This window comes from Culex pipiens, chromosome 3 (assembly GCF_016801865.2).
Source record: "Culex pipiens pallens isolate TS chromosome 3, TS_CPP_V2, whole genome shotgun sequence".
Taxonomy (NCBI): Eukaryota; Metazoa; Arthropoda; class Insecta; order Diptera; family Culicidae; genus Culex; species Culex pipiens.
Window position 1 is genome coordinate 9,137,224 of NC_068939.1, and position 20,952 is coordinate 9,158,175.

The following is a 20,952-nucleotide window of genomic DNA, read 5'->3' on the forward strand; positions in this document are numbered from 1 at the left end:
TGACAGTGAAATAACAATGCAAAAGCTTTGGCCAAATAAAAAAAAAACAAGTAATTTGTTTACAGTTATTAAAATTCCGTACAAATCCGTATTTTGCGAAAAATTCCGTACGAAAATTCCGGACTGTTAAAAATCCGCGAAAAGGGAAAAAAATCCGTACAGTTGGTAGCCTTAAGAATAACAGATAACATTGATCACATCACCCATCCGTGAACCACTTGGAGATTTTTCCGAAATTTCAGATAATAAATAATAAATTTAGTATTTCTTTTTCTCCATTCCCTCCCACAGTGATTCTGTTATACAACTGCTGAACAACCACTTTTGCTATTGCAAACTGAGCCAATAGAAGAAGGGGCTGTTCCGCGTGTAAGTGAAACGAAACAGCAGCCGCCGCCGCCAGGATGATGCACGGACATCCAGCCCCGCCCCAGCACATGGGCCACCCGCCACCACCGCCGCCCCATCTAACGCATCTGACGAGCGTGCCACCGCCGAGTGTGCCGCCCCAGGGACCACGGTGAGTTACTTAAATATTTTCTCACAATTTCGCCAAAAACCAGCAACGCCACCTAATCAATCATATTAATGTTGCGTTCTATTGACGAAATGCTCGGACCGGTTCGCTGACACTTTTGAACGCAAAAGCGCAGGCAATTACGGAATCACCCGAAAAATTAAACCCTTCTCTCGACGATACAATGATACAATTTTCGCATCGTCTGTGAGTGTGCAGAGAAAAAGGCTTTTTTTCTTATTGAGTTAACAAGGTAGCGCATGGCCCATGCAATAAAATGCACATTTTCATTTGACGTTTAATATGATAGATGGTTTGATCGCTGCACACGAACACACACGAACATCCAAAAGATAAAAAAGCCGACGAGAGAGGAGAGATGCAGCAATAATTGCAACAGTCGGTCGACAGCATCCGCGTCTCACGCGGCCAAAAAGTGCAATGAAATGCATATTTAGAGCCGACTGGCAAGCGTCAACAATGCAAGCGATCTGGTTTTGGCAGCCAGCAATGTTTGGTTCACCCTTTCCTGTACTGCACCAGGTTATGCTGCACCAGGTAGCAGCGACGAAAAAAAAAGTGCAATTATTTGCATAAACAGAGGAAAAGTTAAGAGAGGGATTAACGAACCGGGTACGGAGAGAAAAGGGAATCCGTCCGTCGATGAAATGTGATGTGGTCCCTCGAAAAAAAGGGGCCAGACAGGACTGGTTGCCGTCGGAGACAGACACCCTTAATCGATTGTCATAGACGGGTAATTTCCCAATTATCCTGTCGATTTGACACCTCTTTGTAGGGAATGTAAATTTGCTGTTTAAAGTGATACTCTGGAGCCGTTCATTAAACATTAGAGAATGGCGTCAATTTAGCTCAAATATTCAGAAATATTTAAACATTTAATTATTAATATAATATAATCTTCAAAGTTTCAATGAAAATTTTAAGTGCCATTAGCTGAAAACAATTTAAAAGGTAGGATGTTTGGGTTTATTCAAAAATATTTTGAATTTCAGCGAATTTTCGACTTACTGTTTAACAGTAACGCAGTAACAGTAACGTTCTTCGCGGAAAACTTTTGTTCATCAAAACTGCTGGTTGACCATGCATGTTACTGTCTAAGCCTAAAAAAATTCAGAAATTACAAAATTTAAAAATCTTGAAATTAGGAAAGTTAGGAATTCCGAAATAAGGATAGTAAAAAAAAAATTAAGCACTAAAAATATATATTAAAAAAAATATTTTTTTTTTGTTTTTAACATCAAATTCGAGTTCTGCGATCCCATTTCAGTCACAATTGATTGCCTATTAAATTACAAAATGCATTTTTTCAATATTTCATTAGCGCCATTTTGGCCGCCATCTTGGATTAAAAAATTCTAAATCCAGGGTGGTTAAATCTTCGCGATTTTCGCGATTTTCGCGGATTTCGCGGAAATCTAAATTGCTCTCACCGAGCAGGATTTAGATAAATTTGCGTTCTTTCTTCTGGAAATACTAGATTTAGACAAACATTTTCACTAGCCATCGAAATCTACGTTGTATTCTTGAAGATAGACCCACAGGAACATTCAACAGAAATCCGCGAAATCCGCGCCGCGAAAATCGCGAAATCCGCGAAGATTTTTAACCACCCTGTAAATCACTTAACCGTAGTTTAGGGGTTCGGCAATCAAAAATATGACAACAAAAAAACATTTTTTTTTTCGTGATTTGATTGTACGAAGTGAAATGTTTCTAAGGCTTCGGATAATCGAGTCTAGGCTGTATTTGAATAATTCTAAACATTAATAAAATTTAAACCTCAAAAAAATTAAAAAAATTAATAAAAAAAAACAAAAATTAAGAAAAAAGTTCAAAATTTTTACAATAATTAGATTTATAAATTCGAAAAATTATAAAACTTAATTAAAGTGTTAAAAAACTTTAAACTTTAAAATTCTAAATTAAAATATGATTTTTTTTAAACTATGTTTTTTTTAAGGGAAATTTAATACAGTCCGTACTCGATTATACAATCTCCTCACCAAAACTTCACTCTGGATAATCGGATCACGAAATTTTTATTCCTCAAAATTGTGATCTCTAGCCTATATTATGCACAAAAGTTATCTAATTTTCTGTAATCTAAACAATTTAAGAATTTGAGAATAACAAAGTCAAGATTTTCAGGATTTAAGAATTTCCAAATTTTAGAATTTTTGAATCTGTTAACCTCTGAATCTGAGTTTGAACAATTTTAAACGAATTTTTCTAAAAATTATGAAATGTGAAACAATAATGCGTTTGTACAGTAAACAAAAAAAATAAATTTAAAAATATCAAAAATTAAATATAGAAAAATATAAAACTGTTCAAAACTGATCACTAAAACGCAAGAAAAAAGGGCATTAGAAAGTAAAAGAGCTATTACACTACGGCAAACAAACAAACTAACTCGCATCTTTTGACAGTTTGTCTGCTTTTTTGATCGATTTGGTGTTTTCGGCAAAGTTGTAGGTTGTAAGGACTACACTAAAAAAAAAATGATGCACGGTAAAACATTTTTTGGTAATTTTTAATTTAACTTCTTTTCCCTAAAACTTGATTTGCATAAAAAATTATGTTTTCATTTTTTTCCATTTTCTGATATCAAATGCCTCCTTTAAGAAATTTTCAGACTGTTTACTGAGTTATGAAATTTTGAATCAATACTGATTTTTTTTTTTTTTCAAAAAATCGAAATATTGGTCGCAAAATTTGCAACTTTATTTTTCGATATAAAATCTAATTTGCAATCAAAAAGTACTTAAGTGAAATTTTGAAAAAGTGCACCGTTTTCAAGTTATAGCCAGTTTTATTTAACTTTTTTGAAAACAGTCGCAGTTATTCACTGAAAAATGAACTTTTTAATTAGACCTTCTAGACCTATCGTCATTTATACATATCGACTCAGAATCACCAGCTGAGCAAATGTCTGTGTGTTTGGCTATATGTAGACATGTGTACCGAATCAATGTCACTGGAATATCTCGTCACTGACTGAGCCGATTTTGAATTCGTCGTGGGGTCCCATAAGTCCCTATTGAAATGTATACGGTTTAGTAAAGCACATCAAAAGTTATGCTTAAAAAACTGCTGCTTATAAATTTCGCAATTTGCAAAAAAGGGTGCTTTTTGCATGGAAACCTGCCATATTTTATATTTTTAGAAAGGTTCTGAAATGACCTTTCTTGTGGATTAAGAATTTTCAAGATCTGACTTATCTATCTAAAATTACAAGCAATTTAAAAAATGCTATGAATTTACATAACCTCAATCTATTTCTTCACGGCGGTGTTTGTACAATCTTGACAAAAAATCTATAGGAGGTCTGTTTTTTTTTACTCATCACTTATTTTTATTAGGACCTCTTTGGTGCTGCGATCACGTTAGGGCGATGAGAGGTAGGCACCAAAAACCTAAAGGTGGATTAAGTAACGTTTTTTAAATTAGTGCACATGTTTGCCAACTTTTGAAAAAAAAAAAAAAATGTAGAGCTGAGAAAATTCTCTATATTTTGCTTTTTTGAACTTTGTTGATACGACCCTTAGTTGCTGAGATATTGTCATGCAAAGATTTAAAAACAGGAAAATTGATGTTTTCTAAGTCTCTCCCAAACATCCCACCTTTTTCTAATGTCGATATCTCAGCAACTAATGGTCCGATTTTCAATGTTAAATTATGAAACATTTGTGAAGTTTTCCGATCTTTTCGAAAACAATATTTTCATTATCATTTAAACTATTTTTCAAAAGGGTCAAACATTCAATATTGCGCCCTTTTGAAATATTAGACTTGATTAAAAAAAATTGAAAATATTAGGTCTATTCCCGTACCTGCAGAATTGCAGAATTTCTGCAACTTCTGCAAAATTCTGCAGCCAGCATAAGTCACTTTTTTGCAGTACGTTCCCGTACTTTTCAGTTCGCTCTCTTCATCTCTCTCTTTTGCAGAAGTTCTGCAAGGAGAGAAGCCGCAAAACTTTTGCCTGGGTAGCGCGTTCCAGTACTTTTTCTGCAATATTGTACACAGTTGAGTGGATTTACTCAAATTGGGTATTAAAGTTTTTTTTTATTATTTTAAAAAAAGGGATTGACAAAAATTATAATTGAAAGAAGTTTACCTCTAGAACGGAGACTTAGGTAGAAATTATTCATTAGAAACATTTCAAAACTTTTACATAAGAGGGCTTTTGTTAATTTGATTCGGTTAACCGCGGTGGATTTTCTTGAAATAATTCGAACTGTCAAAAATCCACCAAAGAATCTACCGGTGGATACTTTTCTACCACAGTTTTTTGTGTGATCAATGTGGTAGATGTTTTGGTGGATTTTTGACAGTTCGAATTATTTCAAGAAAATCCACCGCGGTTAACCAAATCAAATTAACAAAAGCCCTAAGGTAAAAAATAGAAATGAGAATTGCAGGTACGTACCTGCGTTTAACAAATAAAATTCAAAAAAATGACAAACAAAGGTTTAATATAGAAGGGATCATAAATACATGTTTTGAGAGCAGACTATTTGAAGGATTTTTTATTCAGGATAACATAAAAAAAATATAGATGTCACATGGAAGAACAACGGTGACGCAGCAAAGTTGAAAAATATTAGAAAGTAAATGAATCACACACTCAAAAATATAGAACACATAAATTTAGAAACCCGGAAATTAAGAAAATCATAAATAAAAATATAAAAAAAAAACATTTTTTTCAATTGAGAAGCTAAAAAAAATTAAATCAGCTATTTGAGAAATTTAAAATGCAAATATTTATCTTAGAAAAAAAAAATCACACATTCAAAGCTTAAAAAAATTAAGTAATTCAAAATGTAAATAATTAAAAAAAGCTTAATTTCAAAAAATCAAAATAAAGAAAAATAAGGTTGAAATATAAAAGTTCAGACTTGAGGTATTTTGAATTCGAAATAAAAAAATCTAAATTTTGAATATTTAATAGAACATCAAAAAATCTAATTCTACAGTTAAAAATTTAAAAAAAATATAATTTAAAAAAAAGTAAAATTTAAAAAATTTGTAAATAAAAAAATCAAAAACTGAATTATAACAAATAGATAGTTTGTACCGTAAACTGGGGTCAATCGGGACACATGGGGCGAATCGGGACAGCAGTTTTAACCATGTTGGAGCGCAATATTTTGATTTTTCTGGTTGGTTTCGGTTAGAACAGACTCAGGCCAACAAAATGTGCACATCCATTTCCAAATTTAAAAGCTTTAAGTGCTCTAAAAACTGCTGTCCCTATTCAGACTGTAGTCCCGATTCACCCCAGATTACGGTACTCTATTACCCGAAGACCGGGAAGACCTCTGCGAAATTTCTAATCTCTAAATCCTCTAAATATGCATTTCAAACCTAAAATATGACTCCAAAATAAGTGTATTTCTATTTAGGAATTTAGGGATGTAGGGATTTAGGAATTTAAGAATTTAAGTATACCGTATAATTTTTAATAAAATTTATAGATATAAATTTTTAATAGTATAAAATATGATGTGTAAACAACGTAACTTATGTTTCAGCAAAAAAAATTATGGTCATCAATCATATAATCAATTATATTTATTATTTGTTTGGTACAGTCTAATACCTTTTTTTATGATTCCTTCATTAAAAGTTCAACAAAATACATTTAATATTTTGGTTCATATAAGAATACAAATTGGTAGCACCGCCACAAGTACAATTTATAATTTGTCAATTACATTTACCTATTATTTTAACACACATATTTAGTCTGTTCAAAAGCAATTTAAGATCAAAAATCAATTCTTAAACAAATATTTTTTTGAAATTTATTCAACTCAAAAGAAATGTGTCTTATAAAAGTTTTTAAAAACAATTTAAAAACAATTGTTCTTATGATACAAATTGTTTGTTGGGTTATTAGCCGTGCTGTAATACTAGATTTACTTATAAACTTTATTAACTCTAAAAATAATAAATTCGCTATATCACAAGCTATATCATTACATTACTGAACTAAGCCTGAAATCGTTAACATAAAATATAGTTCTCAATAAAACCAGATATTAAAAAAATACCCCAAAATCCATCAATTCCAAATATACAAACGTCCTTTCAAAAATACTGCTTGAATTCAGTAATAATAAAACATCAAATTTATTACACCTACATAATAATAAAATGCTTGATTTAACCCAACTTGCAAATTTTATGTAAGCGTGTACTCACACCAACTTGAAGTTACTTTTCAACACGAAAGAGAAGAGAGAGCTTGCAGAAAAGTACGGGAACGGTTTTGCTGCAACTTTTGTCTCTCTCATTGCAGAAGTTCTGCCTGAAAGAAAAGTTACTTTTGTTGCAGAAAAGTACGGGAACGCTCTGCTGCCGATTTCGTGCAGAATTGCAGAATTCTGCAGTACGGGAATAGACCTATTGTTTTCGAAAAGATCGAAATTGTTCATGATAGAGACAACATATTTCGATCTTTTTTCTGGTCTCAAGCTTAATTAATGTTGCCAACGAGAGATTACCCGTCTTTAACCATTTGAGTCGAACTCTTGCTGTGAGTCTTTCATATAAACCAATGACACATCTCCAATCCACAGTAGAAACATGTCACCATCCGTCGGTACATGTCCCTCCATGTCCGGCAAGTAGGCTCAAAATTCTGCTTCGTGCAACCCCGGTTGACGACACATTGCGAAATAAAGATCCTCGTCCAACATGGTCCAGCAAAAACAACAACAACAGAAAGCACGGTGGCTAAACCTGGAGTCCTTCTTTGTGTGGCCGTCGACGTGCACAATAAATAAATAAAAATTATAATAGGAACCCCTCTGCTTCGCAGGGATCTCCGGAATAACTATACCTCACAGGTTAGAGTCCCCTATTGCTACTCTATACGGATGTGCCCGTTCCACTGATGGCCATATGAAGCGACGACCACGGTGTTGTTGTCCTACTCTGCCAGCAGGTAGTCTCACAGAGTTCGTCCAAAATTTTCGCCACTTTTTTCGGCAATTGAATTGAGACAGAGAGAAGAAGCACTGTTTAATAATAAACATGACTTTGTAAGAAACTGCGGCTGCTCGCGCGCATACACAAGCAAAAAAAAAGTGCCCTCCTCAGTGAAGTGGTGCCTCGCAGGAGGAAGGAGTTGCATTCGAGCATATCAAACATCTCGCGGCGTCGGGTGAAAATGCATTGCTTTTTTCGGCAAAACTCTTTTCAGGGCCGCCAATTCAGGTTCCTGCTCGTGGTGTGAGCGAGGTCGGTCCCCCAGCACTGGACATAAGTGATTGGTGATGACAAGTGAAAAACAGGCTCCCGGCGAAACGTGCGGAGTGGATTAGGGATCTCCTACCCGCGTGTTGATGACGACGACGACGACGGGTGCTTAGAAGAGGTGTTCGGGGTTCTTTTTTTCTGCTTCCATGTCACCCTACTTGAGAGTTTTGGGAGAATTAGATGGACTTGTGCGCAAGATTGCAGATCTAATCTACTCCGGGATGATGACCTTTTTGGCACTTTTGATGGGTCAGTCACTTGATTCGAATCTTCTGAAATGGGTTATAGTGCTCGAAAATGTAGTGAAAAATACGACATTGTTAAATATTGAATAGAAAATGTCTAGAGTTTTTTTTTTAAAAAAAAAGGTCCTATAAACTATTGTGTTTGGTATGTTTATATGACCTTTTCAAATAAAACTCTTGATGTTATCTTTTTTTTTTTGAATTTTAGGACCACGATCGGTAAGAGGTAAAAGCTTAAGGAAAAAACTCAGAAATTCATTGGACACATTCTCCAGCGCCAAAAAAAGACTCGTTTTGGATTGTAAAATTTATTAAAAAAACAATTTTCGTTGTCTTTTTTTGGTTTGCGAGCAAAAGTTTTACCCCGAAACTACTCTAAAGTGATCTAGAATTTATAAATTCAAGATGGCGGTGATAAAATATTAAAAAATATCATTCTGTAAATTTTAAGCCTATCAACTATTTAAATTTGACTAAAATGGAGTCGCAGAATTCAAATTTGATGTCAAAAGTATAAAAAATAAAAATAAATCGAAAAACATATTTTTTTTTCATGATTCGATTATCGGCAAAGTTGTAGATTATAATTATAACTTTAAAAAAATAGTAACACTCAACAAAAAAAAAACATTTCTTTATTTAAGTTTTATTCACTAAAATTTGAATTCTCGTTTTTTATATACTTTGTAACACTGATGGTGCAAAATTTAGTTTCGAAAAAATGATTTTTTTTAAAAAGAAAATTGATTATTGAAAAATATCAAAAATGTGAGCACAAAATAAATTGCAAAAGCTAAATCAAATTATAAAGCGAGCCACCTTAAAGAAATATACACAAAGAATTTAAATCGATAAAAAATAGTTTTTCTAAGCGTCACCTAATTAGCCTGTAATTTTCAACTGACGATATCTCGAAAACTATTGGTTCGATTTACAATGTTTCCAAATAGAAATTTTATAAAATTTTCTTGAAATAATTTAAAATTTAGTCTAAAATATGAAACGACTAAAATTATCTATTATCTAGACCTTTTCAAAAATTGTGCATGATTTTAAAATTAATTAATATTGAATACATCGGAGGTGCTTTTCTCTCAAGAAATATTTTTAGAAATGCAAAAAAAAAAACTAATAGAAATCGAAAATTTATTCTCAATTGTGGCGTTTTTTTTAGAACGGTACATTTTATAAAACAAAATATGAATTGCATATTTGATTTGATTTTTTTTTAATGTCTGTTTGTTTTACATCAAAACAATACAATTTTTTCAAAAAAAATATGCCTCCGGAACTAGAATTTGCATCATCATGCACTATGCCACAAAAGATGTTTTTTTAAAGTCCCGTAAAACGGGGTGACTATGATAGCTGGGGTGACTTTGATATGTTCGCGATTTTTCCGCAAAATTAAGAGTACAACTAAAATACGTACGGAATGGTTTAGAATCATACTGACCGTGGTAGAGAAGTGTTCAAAGTACCTCAAGAAGAACGTTTCATAAAATTTTGAAAAATTTAAAGAGTTAGTTAACTTTAGTTCAGAAAATGTTGATGAATGTCATTGCAGGCCAAGGGTGCATGATACTGATGATACTCGTCGGTTGACACACCTAGGCGAGGAACATCCCGGAAGGAGCCCAACTACATCCGTAGTGCTGTTTGGACAAAACAGCATGGCTCTGGTTCCTTGCAAGTGTCCTATTTTCTTACCTCCACGTTGGCTTGGTTTAGTCATCATGATGACAAGGTGTAACCTAGCTGGTGGCCTGTGGAAACGACTCGTAAACCTTTGACCAGCGAGGGTCAGAGTGGAGACGGCTAGAAGAAAGGGGCGCGTCAATGTGGGAAAGGGAAGTAATTTGTGATTGTAGACGGTATTGTTTTGATTCGCAGTATGTTGAGTCAACTGCTGTGGATGTATCTGAACATCGCAGAACGGGGTTTCTCTTCTTTCCATTTCAGCTAACAGCTATCTTCTGTTTATTTTGTTTCACTGATTTTCTAAAACGGCTTCTGTTTAATATCCTCCATTTGATTTCGATTTTACTATGGGTCATTCCATCTCAACTGTGCACGAAAAAGTGCAAATTTGAAAATTACCCTCTCCGATCCTGCTCAAATTTGACAGGGCTGTTGATAGTATCAAAACATGCAAGAATCCCGAATTTAATCCAAATTGGACCACCCCCTCCATTTTTATACCTCCCCAAAAAATCGACTTTTTAGCGATTTTGGAGCGAACCTCCTAGTTTCAAACGGTAATAGCTCAGAAACCACAAATCTTAGAAGGTCGGTCTTAGACTCAATTTTGAAGGAAATTGGACGTAGAATCCATTTCCGTGATCAAAATTTTGATTAATTTATTTTTTCTACCTGTATTGCGCAATTGAAAACTTTAAACGGCCGTATCTCAAAACACCCCAACTTATTTTTTTGATTTGACCTCACCATCGTATTCCCCGGACAATTTTACATTAGAATCACTTATCGACAGAAATGAATATGTTTCGTTCCAGAGATATCGAATTTTAAAGTTTTGTGTTTTCGAGATTACCTACATCAGCTTCATTCGCCGCATCTGATAGAAGCACACAGGCGGACTGATCAATAACTGCTACCTGTTGTTCTGGGAGATGATTAATTTAATTTTTATTTTTATAATTTTACGCAAATATTTATTCAAATAGCTAATACCTTGATCAATCTATTTTTGTGTAAGGAATATTTATTGGGTTATTTTGAATGCACCGTTTTTTACGTGTTGCTAACCGTTTTAGAGTACCTCCGAGGCCATGACTAGGGCCTTTGTCATGGGCGGTATCAAAATAGTGCCATTCGGCAAAAACCCCAAAATCTGCATTATGGTTTAATAGATTGATCATATTAAATCAATTTTTATATTGTGAGCCAGCTCCATTTGATTAAAAGATGGTTATGGTCAAGTTACATTTAATCCAAAAAAAAATCCTTATATTATCTTTTTCACTCAGATCTTTTCGAACACGCATGAAGCAAAATGATCATCGTTCGGTCAATACGTTCATCGCTCGGTCAAAACGTTCATCGTTTGTGCAAAACGAGAGAGAATTGAGAGAAAAATGTCCATTTCCGGTCTCTTTTCACTCAATTCTCTCCCATTTATCGTCGAATTCCTTCATTTTCTTGACATTCGTGTCCTATTTCGTACTCCCTGATTCCTGTTTGTGACTTTTTACATGCATTAGATTTCATCGCTCATGAAAGTGAGTTCAGTGCTCGTTTGAAAACTTACCAATGAAATCGAAAATACGTGAGGACAGCAGCCGTATTGTGTTCCAAGAATGACAGAAGAAAAAAAACATTGTTGTTCGGATGGTGTCGAAATCATCGCAACTAAATTTGGGGAATTAGCCGCTTTCCAGCAGATCAAGCTTTGTGATTTTCTTACATTTTTCAGTTTTATACTTTCCAAAAATCCTTCTCCTACTCCTTGTGATCGTCCTTCACTAGAGTACAACGTATCAACAAATTTTATTCAATTTAGTTCATATTTTTTACTCAGTAATGTATCGTGCACTTATTGTTCAGTGTGACTAACAAGATTAATTGCATTTTCCTGCTCGCTCCGTCGGAATCCAATTCTGTCCTTTACTCACCTCATTTTTTTTAGCAGATACACATTCTCGATTAAACTCCAGTTTCCTACAGTGTTATACAGTTATTTTTTGCCCAATTTGGAAAAAAATGATTTATGATGAAATATCATTTCAATAAATGACCAGGTAGCAGTTATTGATCAGTCCGCCTGTGTGCTTCTAGCAGATGCGGCGAATGAAGCTGATGTAGGTAATCTCGAAAACACAAAACTTTAAAATTCGATATCTCTGGAACGAAACATATTCATTTCTGTCGATAAGTGATTCTAATGTAAAATTGTCCGGGGAATACGATGGTGAGGTCAAATCAAAAAAATAAGTTGGGGTGTTTTGAGATACGGCCGTTTAAAGTTTTCAATTGCGCAATACAGGTAGAAAAAATAAATTAATCAAAATTTTGATCACGGAAATGGATTCTACGTCCAATTTCCTTCAAAATTGAGTCTAAGACCGACCTTCTAAGATTTGTGGTTTCTGAGCTATTACCGTTTGAAACTAGGAGGTTCGCTCCAAAATCTCTAAAAAGTCGATTTTTTGGGGAGGTACAAAAATGGAGGGGGTGGTCCAATTTGGATAAAATTCGGGATTCTTGCATGTTTTGATACTATCAACAGCCCTGTCAAATTTGAGCAGGATCGGAGAGGGTTATTTTCAAATGCTGTTCCGCTTCAGATGGAATGACCCTTATTTGATTCTCTTATTTCTCAACGCTTTTCCACTCTATTTTACCAATTGATGCTGCTTTAACAAACGGTCTGCTTTCCCTTAACTTGGCAGCGATGTCAATTTTGTTTATCATGTGCCTTTTCTTTATTTATCTATTTGAATAATTTCTCATCTTCCCTGTAAATTGCCCTCAATACAATCTAAGCTTGTTTGTTACCTCTATTTATTAACTATTGTTAATTTCTTTATCTACTTCATAAATTACTATCTTTCCTTTACTATTGATTCTTTACATAGTATATTTCCTTCACTGTCCATTGTTTTGAAACTTCACTTTTTACTTAAGCAAGTGAGGTCCGAGCCCTTACTCAATTTATGGAATGATTAAAGGATTAACACAAATATTACTATTGTACTTTTGAAAAACTTTTCTAAAATGCTTAGGACCAAAATATTGTAACAAAACACCGCGACAAAAGAAATAGCAACAGATAAACACGACTCAACAATAGGGAAGATTTCAGGAGAAAACAATACACAGTAAAATTACAACTAGTTTTTGAATTCAAACTAAAAATAAAACAGTTTTTGCTTTAATGAAAGTTGATAGGCACACTATAAATGGTTAGGCGCTTATACTTACATCAAACCCTACGTAATGTACCACCCCCGGCCGAGTTAAAATGCGTAACCGGAAAAGAAGGTGTGCATGCCTGGCACGAACACTCAAAGCGTGTTCTAGCGTGCTGCTCGTACTGACTCAGAGCAAGGGTGAGATGTAGGTGTAAGGGCAGTGCGTGTTCGTCGGGAACCTAGTGCATAAGATCGGTCAAGGCCCGTTCTTACACTGAAAATTGCGAGTTGCGAATTGCGAAAATGTTGATGAATGTCATTATTTTAAACTTCTCAAAGTGTCTTGATTTTCTCAATGAACATGATTTTGAATCGGAAAACGGAATGCATTTTCGGATTCTTTAGACAATTTTCCACTGGGAGAAGGTTAAATAAGTTTGTAAATAATAAATAATATGTGTTTTTGATGCACAGTTGAAAAACATCTCCAAATTTATATGCAATTTGAGTGGAATAAATTTCAGGTAAAATGTGAAAACTTGTGATTCGTGCTTCGAATTCAGTATAAAATGCAATATAAATCGATAATTTTATGAAAAAAACTAGTTTCAACAAATTTCAGGAAAAATTCCGACTTTTTAACAATTTTACCTAAAATTTATATTTATTTTGTTAAAAAGCGTATTAACTTAGTAAACTAGATATAAACATTGATTTTTTTTTCTTAAAAACTATATAAGGAACTTTAGTGATGGTACATTTAACGTACAAATAAATTTTGAACATCTTAAATATGATTTTAACAAGAAAAACTATGACTATCTAAGTCACCCCGGAATTTAAACTAGGAATTTTTAATTTTTAACTATTTTTCTAAACACTAACGAAAAAACTTTTTTTTTCCAAAATAGTGCATGGACTTTGTGTGGCCTACCGGGCCTACCCCCAGTACATGTTTTAAAAATAATAATCTTGAGAAAAACCTTACCTGTTGGAAAATATTCCTAAAACAAATTGAAATCCTATCAAAGTAACCCCGGTTTAAGGTCCCCTAAAACATATATTTGTACAAAATCGAAGATACGTATTTAGTAGATTCAATGAATGTTAATGAAAAGTTAAATAAAAAACTACTTTTTTTTTTCTTAAATATATAAACCCATTTTGTATGACCAACATTCTATGGAGACTTCTATGGAAAAGATTTTATGGATGCAAATTGAGTTCTTTTGACTTAGGGGATACAATAGCAAAGTCCCACGAAAAAAAAAATCTAAGAACATTAGATTTGCGAAAACGGAGAGAAGCCATACCTATACTCAACTATTTCATTTGGCTTGATCAAAATAGGATTCAAATTTATAGTATATTCCTAGATATAGGCACTACCAAGATGTATTGAGACATTTTAGGATAAAAAAAAGTAGGCAACCCATCCTCAATTTTTCAAACCCATTTCTTTTTTCAAATCAATTATGGCTAAGAAGGTACAAAAAAAAACAAAAAAAAATCTTTCCAGTTGTAACGGTTATTCCTAAATAGAGGCGTCAAATTTAGAGATATTTCGCGAAACCTGTAATGTTAGGCACCGCAAAATTCACACGTTTTCCCCATTTTTCTGTTCGCTCCTTTTCCTACTCAAAGTTCCCAACGGCCAAAGAGTCACGCAATATTTCCGCAGCAGCAGCAGCACTCACTCGACATTTACGCACAGTTCACAGCTTTTATTATTTATTTGTTTTTATCCACAAATGTACGCAAATTCTTTCCTCACCCTTTTTCCAGTGGCTATATTGCAATAGGATGAAACGGGAGACGTCGTCGAGGACGATTTCTTCTTTTTCTTTTTCGCGTTTTATAGCTTTGCAAAATAAAAGAAACGAAAGAGGTGTCCTTTTAAATGTCCACAATGCTGCCGGCCAGGACGAAATGCGCGCGCGGTGGTGCCAAAAAGGAAAATGAATTTATTACATTCTCACCCGGTGAGAGATCGCTGAGACCACGTGTGCGTGTGGGTCATTGCATAAAACGGTGGGAATGTTTGAATTACGGAAGGTGGACTTGATATATAATGAGTAGAATCTTTCAAATTTTGACCATTTCAACTTGCGACGAACACACTGTTCAAACCGCGAGAGCGCGAACTGTCGCACTGCAGGAGAGCTCGTCCTGTCCAGCGCTAGGAAATAGATCGTATAACCATGAACAGGCTCGGGGAACGCGACGACGTCGCGCGAAAGAAGAGGTTACCTGGTGAGAAATAACAATGTCCCTTTGCGCCGGAGGAGGAGAAGAATTTGCGCAAGCAAGAGCCAGGAAAAAAGAGACATACCGCCGTCGTGCTGTGCGCGATCAGCTCTCACTTTAATGATATATGACAGTGTTTAAATAGGGTAAATCAGCTTGCGGTTTGGGGACTCGAGTTGACCAGATTAGTACTGCGAAAACATCGGCCGCGAGCAGATCTAGAAAAAGAGCCAGCAGCAGCAGAAGCAGAAGCATATTAGGAGCGAACACAAAGTCACCATCCATTTCTTCACGCCGGAAAGAAGAACACGAGAGAGCGCGCGGAACCTTCTTCGGAATCGACGACACACAATCCCCATCCCAAAAGCATGCTGCTGGACAGAAGACACTTTCTACCATTCCCGGCCCTGCCGGCGAGTTCCTCCTTCAGTTCCCTACTGTCCTACTACAATCGTTCCTCTCTGTTTTCTTTCAGGATCAACAACAACCGACACCATCATCATCCGCGTGTCCCGGCCGGCGACCACCACCAGCAGACACTGGGACCACCCCACATGGTTCCACTGCCCCACCAGCAGCAGCAGCATGGTGGCAGCCGGAAGCCACACTACGGTAACAACAACGGAATCGTGCCCGGCGGCGGAATACCTCCCAAGCACCACATGGGCAAGACACAGCAACCGTACAGCAACAGCAACAGCAGCAGCAGCTACCGGACGAGTGGCCACGGGGGACATCACAGCGCCGGCGGCATTCCGGTGGTATCGGCGGCCGGCAATCTGGGCACCAAAACGAGGATGATTCCTGCGCATGAACGTGAGTGTTGTTACCTGGGTGGAAAGTGTTGGATATTCGGTGGATTTAAGTGATTTTGTGTGGGGTATTCGGACAAATAACGTATGAAAAGTGATTCCCAAAGAGTTTATTGCAACAGCAATGGAGTTGGTCACATCCCGTCGGCATATTTGATGACCAAAATTTTCCGACGGTAATGTCAAAAAATTTAAATTGGTTGGTGGTTAGTTCGGGCATTCAAAGCCAAACTGGATTTGACACGTGCTTAAAGCAACATGAGCTTATCGTTTGTGCATTAATGAACAAATTTGTAGAAGACTACAAAATCGATAAAACTATTCTTAACCCCAAATATCGGATTTCCATACATTTCCATCGAAATGAGCTTCTTATACATTTTGCTGGAAACTTAGTTGGTTTATGTTCAATAAACAATAATGTTCCTGATCCAGAATCAATTTTTAAGATCTAATATTACGTTCTGTTACATTCTGAAAGTGCATAGCAATATGATTCAACTGTGATCTCTTTGGTTCCGAGACCTTCAAATCGTAAAAAAAAAGTTTTCATTTGGTCTGTTTTAATATGTTTTAGTATTTTTTTATTCGAAGCCCAACTTATCACCTTTCTTTTGCAACGTGGCGAGCTAAAATTGGCTGAAGTGTTTTTTAGTGTCAAACAATTTTTTTTTTTTGTTAAAATCTTTGAAGAGCGCAATTTTTAGACCACCTTATTTCGGGTAGGATCACCCTAGTCGCCAAACAAAAAATACTGATCTAATTATTATTACCATTTTTTCGAATTTTCCCAAACAAACTTCAACGATAAAAAGCAACCCTTTTTTCCCTTAACCAATTTAGTTCAAAATTGGCACAGTTACTTATTTTTACCTAAAAATCGAGCCAGGGGTTATCTTTTATCTTGTTCCGGTGGGTGTATTGATTCCAAATTTTTTAATATGAGCTTGATTAGACTTAACAGGAGCTGGCGCTCCGCGCTTGAATTTTTAATGGGATTTACCGCCGTTCTACGCATAATTGTCCCATGTCATGGTTGCAGTGCACCCTTAATTTTTTTTTTCTTGCATAGGTCGTTACGCAATTTTTTGATCCAACCTTACTCGGTTAGGACCACCCTATTCGCCAAACAAAAAAAAAAATACGGGTTTAATCTAGGATTTTATTATTAGGCCATTGTTTTGCATTGTATTTTTCGCGAGAATTGCGAAAAATCTCAATTTTCCAACTGCAACAAACGAGTAAAGGAGGTATTAGACTACGGCAAACAATCTCGCACTTTTTGACAGTTTATGTGCTTTGTTTGTTTGCCTGCATTTGTTTGCAGAAACGCCAGCCTGCATACAATTTGCCTTGTTTGCGAATTTGGCAAACTATCAATAAAAAAAAGTGCGATTTTGTTTGTTTGTTTGTCAAAGTCTAATACCTCCATAAATATTAAACTCTAACCTTTAAAAAGGAAAACACTCATCCAAATTAGAAAACCTTTGGGTCATTTCACAAAATTCATGCTTGATCAGAAAATGTATATTTTAATAAAGTACCCGATTCGAGTAATAGTTTGACACTTCGCACAGTAAGAAATAATTTGTTTAGGCTTCATCCATAAAGTACGTCACGCTAAAATCGGCCAAAATTTTCAGCGAAACCGATCCACAATCACACCAACGTGGCCCCACCGGCACCAGTTCCTTCCAGCACCGCCGTATCAACCGTAGCGCATCACGCATCACCTGCAGAATCTTCAGCGCAGCAGCAGATTCCCGGAACGCCGTCCGTACCCGTGACCATCACGACCGCACCGCAGCCGGCAGGTCCGGTCACGACAACGACCAACAACACCCAAGTCGTTGTCGGTTCCGTGCCACCACCTGTCGTCACGACGGTGCCGCCACCGACCGAAGCCACGGAAGATTCACAGCAAATGCAGCCAATGTCCCAGCTGCTGTCGTCTGTACCAGAAAACTTGGCAAACACTAAAGAGAAAACCCCAATGTGTTTAGTTAATGAATTAGCACGGTACAACAAGTGCCAGCATCAGTACCGGCTGACCGGAGAGTCGGGCCCGGCGCACAAGAAACGCTTCACCGTCACGCTCAAGCTGGGCGACGAAGAGTACACGGCCGAGGGTCCGAGCATCAAGAAGGCTCAGCATAGCGCGGCGAACGAGGCGATTGCCGCGACCAAGTACAAGCATCCGCCGGCCAAGATTAACCGGATCAAGGTCGGCGGAAAGGCACCGATCGGGAATATTACGCCCACCGTCGAGCTGAACGCGCTGGCCATGAAGCGGGGCGAACCGACTGTTTACGAAACGGAACAGCTGGTTCCAACGCTGCCGCCTCCTCCGCATGGCAACTTTTTCACGGCACCTCCGCCACCAAACTCACACTACGGTGGGGGTGGTGGCGGTGGAGGCTATCATCACCGTACTAACGGCGGCATGTACAGCAATCCGCCACCTCCGGGTGCGGTCCGGTACGGTGCTCCGGCACCCAACTCGTACAATCGTCGCGGCCTGAAGCCGGACTACCACTCGCGAGGCTACCTGTACAATCACCATCATCACATGCAACCGATGGTCCATCCTGCGCAGGAATCCTACAAGGTTACGCTGCACGTGGGAGAGAGGACATTTTTAGGAGAAGGCATCACACTGCAAGCGGCTCGCCACGACGCCGCGGCACGTGCCCTCGAGGTGCTGAAACCGTTGACGCCGGAAACAACCGGAAACGCCTCTGGTGGCAACTGTCACGACACTTCGATCGACAGTGACGATCCCAACTCCGAGCTAAAATCTCCAATCTCTCTCGTGCACGAGCTCGCTCTGAAGCGCAAAATGGCCGTCCAGTTTGAGGTGCACAGCGAAAAGGGTCCGCCGCACATGAAGGTCTTCACGACGATCTGCAAGGTGGGCACCATTGTGACCGAGGGCGAAGGCAACGGGAAGAAAATCTCCAAAAAGCGAGCCGCCGAAAAGATGCTCGATGAACTGCGAAACCTCCCGCCAACGTCCCCGGAGAAGAACGTGCGGCCTCCGCTGAAGCCCAAGCGTAAGCTCCCCTTGCCGAAGAAGAAGACCCGCAACCTGATCAAGGAAAACGGCGAAGAGGACCCGCTGGACATGGTCAATCCCATCAGCCGCCTCATGCAGATTCAGCAGGCTCGCAAGGAAAAGGAACCGGAGTATACGCTGGTGGAGGAACGCGGCATGGCCCGGCGTCGTGAGTTCATCATGGAGGTGCTGGCCAGCGGTAAAACTGCCTCCGGCGTGGGTCCGACCAAAAAGATTGCCAAAAAGGAAGCGGCCGAAAGTTTGCTCGTGATGCTCGGCTACGGTCGATCCACCGTCGCCGCGAACGTCTCCTCACCCAACAAGGAGAACCAGTCGGCGAACGCGAACGAAGGGGTTGGGGCTGAGAAGCAGCACGGTGGTCGAAAGGCGCAGTACAATGATGGTGGAGCGGCCAAACACGGCGGCAGCGCTGGCCGCCAGATCGTGCCCGGCGTGCTGCAGTTGAACTCAGGTGCGTTAAACTCGCTAGGTTATGAGTGAATGTGTTTTTAACATTTTTTTTCCATTTTCAAGGCGTCTCGAACAAAACCAACCAACCGGTTAAGGAGCCAGCGCAGGACGCCATCGACAGCGGTGATATCAAGCCGATTACCGTTAGTGTGACGAAGCCGGTTATTTCAACGGCTTCGAGTGCGACAATAAATGTTGCAGCGCCGCCGCCAGCGGCGGCCACAACTACCTCCACAACGGGAGGCAGCTCGTCGAACCCGGACGTCGGGCGAAAGAAGGAGCAGCTCATGTATCTGGCGCAGCTGCTCAAGTTTGAGGTGAGCATCGTAGCAACTATGGCTTTTCCATACAATGACAGTTGATGTAATATTTAATCTAGTTCTATCAACCACACATGAATCGGATCAGATTTGACAGTTGTTTTCCCCTTTTCCCACTCACACACACACAGGTCATGTTCTCGGACTTCCCGAAGGGCAACCACGGCGAGTACCTCACGCTGGTCACGCTGTCCACGGATCCGCCCCAGCTGTGCCACGGTAGCGGCGCCAGCCTGGAGGAATCGCACGACGAAGCGGCGCGCGGTGCGCTCGAGATCCTCAGCAAGATCGGGCTGGACAACGTGAAGCCGAAGGGAAGCGGCGGCGCGGTCACCGGCGATGACAGTAAGTCAAAGAAGTAAAGCGTGGGAGGAGGGTTTGGGAATGTTTTTAAACAGAGAGAGGGGGAGAGAAGCAGTTTCCGTTTGGTAGACAAACTGGCAAAAGCACGACTTTGTTGGAAGACACGCGCGAGAGAATACGGGGTTAAACGCATGCATTTAAAAACAAAAACAAAAATAGTGCTTTTAATAAATTCGTGCTTTTCTACTGAAAGTTTGCTCTACCCGGCGGTGACTGGCGGAAAATTTTAAAAGAAATGCTAACACATTAACTAAACATATTGGAAATATATTCATGCTAGAATTGGCAAACGGGGCGAAACGACTCCGGTGGCGCCAATAGGAACCGTCTAGCAGCTGCGATAGGCGGTTTTTATTGAGATTCCACGCTCTAAAAAGTAGAGAGAAGAAGAAAAAATCGGTAGATTTTGAAGAGCAAAACTTCTGGCGCACGATGATGCAAGCAAGCATTGGCGTCACGAGTGGATCTTAAATTGATTACCATTTACCTAAAATGAAAAAAAACGAAGAAGTAAAGTATTATCACTGAAGGGGAAGATAATCTGAAGGTTCTTAACCATTATGGAATCGGGATGAAACGATGTTGGTCATAAAGGTGGGGAAAGAAAAGCTCGAAGAGAGAAGAAGCAGCAGCAGATAACCGTAATCATTTAATCGTTCTTGTATCTTGAAAGATAATAATGGACAACGAGTGCTGTACTCACGTACACACATTTGATCGCTGACTGGAAAATTTAAAAAAAAGTTTGAAGTGCG

At 38.1% G+C, this 20,952-nt stretch overlaps 2 protein-coding genes across 2 annotated transcripts in view; both read left to right on the plus strand.

Moving 5' to 3' along the window:
* LOC120426727 (mediator of RNA polymerase II transcription subunit 23) overlaps positions 1–434 on the plus strand; it is a 34,395-nt gene extending 33,961 nt beyond the window's left edge. The window contains exon 9 of the mRNA XM_039591501.2: positions 292–434. The gene's annotated coding sequence lies outside the window, so the exon portion shown is untranslated. The remainder of the gene's footprint in view (positions 1–291) is intronic.
* LOC120426579 (double-stranded RNA-binding protein Staufen homolog 2) lies at positions 405–20,196 on the plus strand. Its single transcript, XM_039591368.1, has 5 exons — positions 405–520; positions 15,652–15,992; positions 17,632–19,515; positions 19,578–19,831; positions 19,966–20,196. Exons 1-5 carry the CDS (start codon positions 405–407, stop codon positions 20,194–20,196), a joined length of 2,826 nt encoding a protein of 941 aa, XP_039447302.1.
* Positions 20,197–20,952: the final 756 nt, after the last annotated feature.

Bases quoted from the DNA above. Each gene is read 5' to 3' on its own strand.
- LOC120426579 (XM_039591368.1), top strand. From the start codon at position 405: ATGATGCACGGACATCCAGCCCCGCCCCAGCACATGGGCCACCCGCCA. The intron at 15,993-17,631 runs GTGAGTGTTGTT...CAAAATTTTCAG, and splicing joins GATGATTCCTGCGCATGAAC to CGAAACCGATCCACAATCAC. The intron at 19,832-19,965 runs GTGAGCATCGTA...ACACACACACAG, and splicing joins CGCAGCTGCTCAAGTTTGAG to GTCATGTTCTCGGACTTCCC.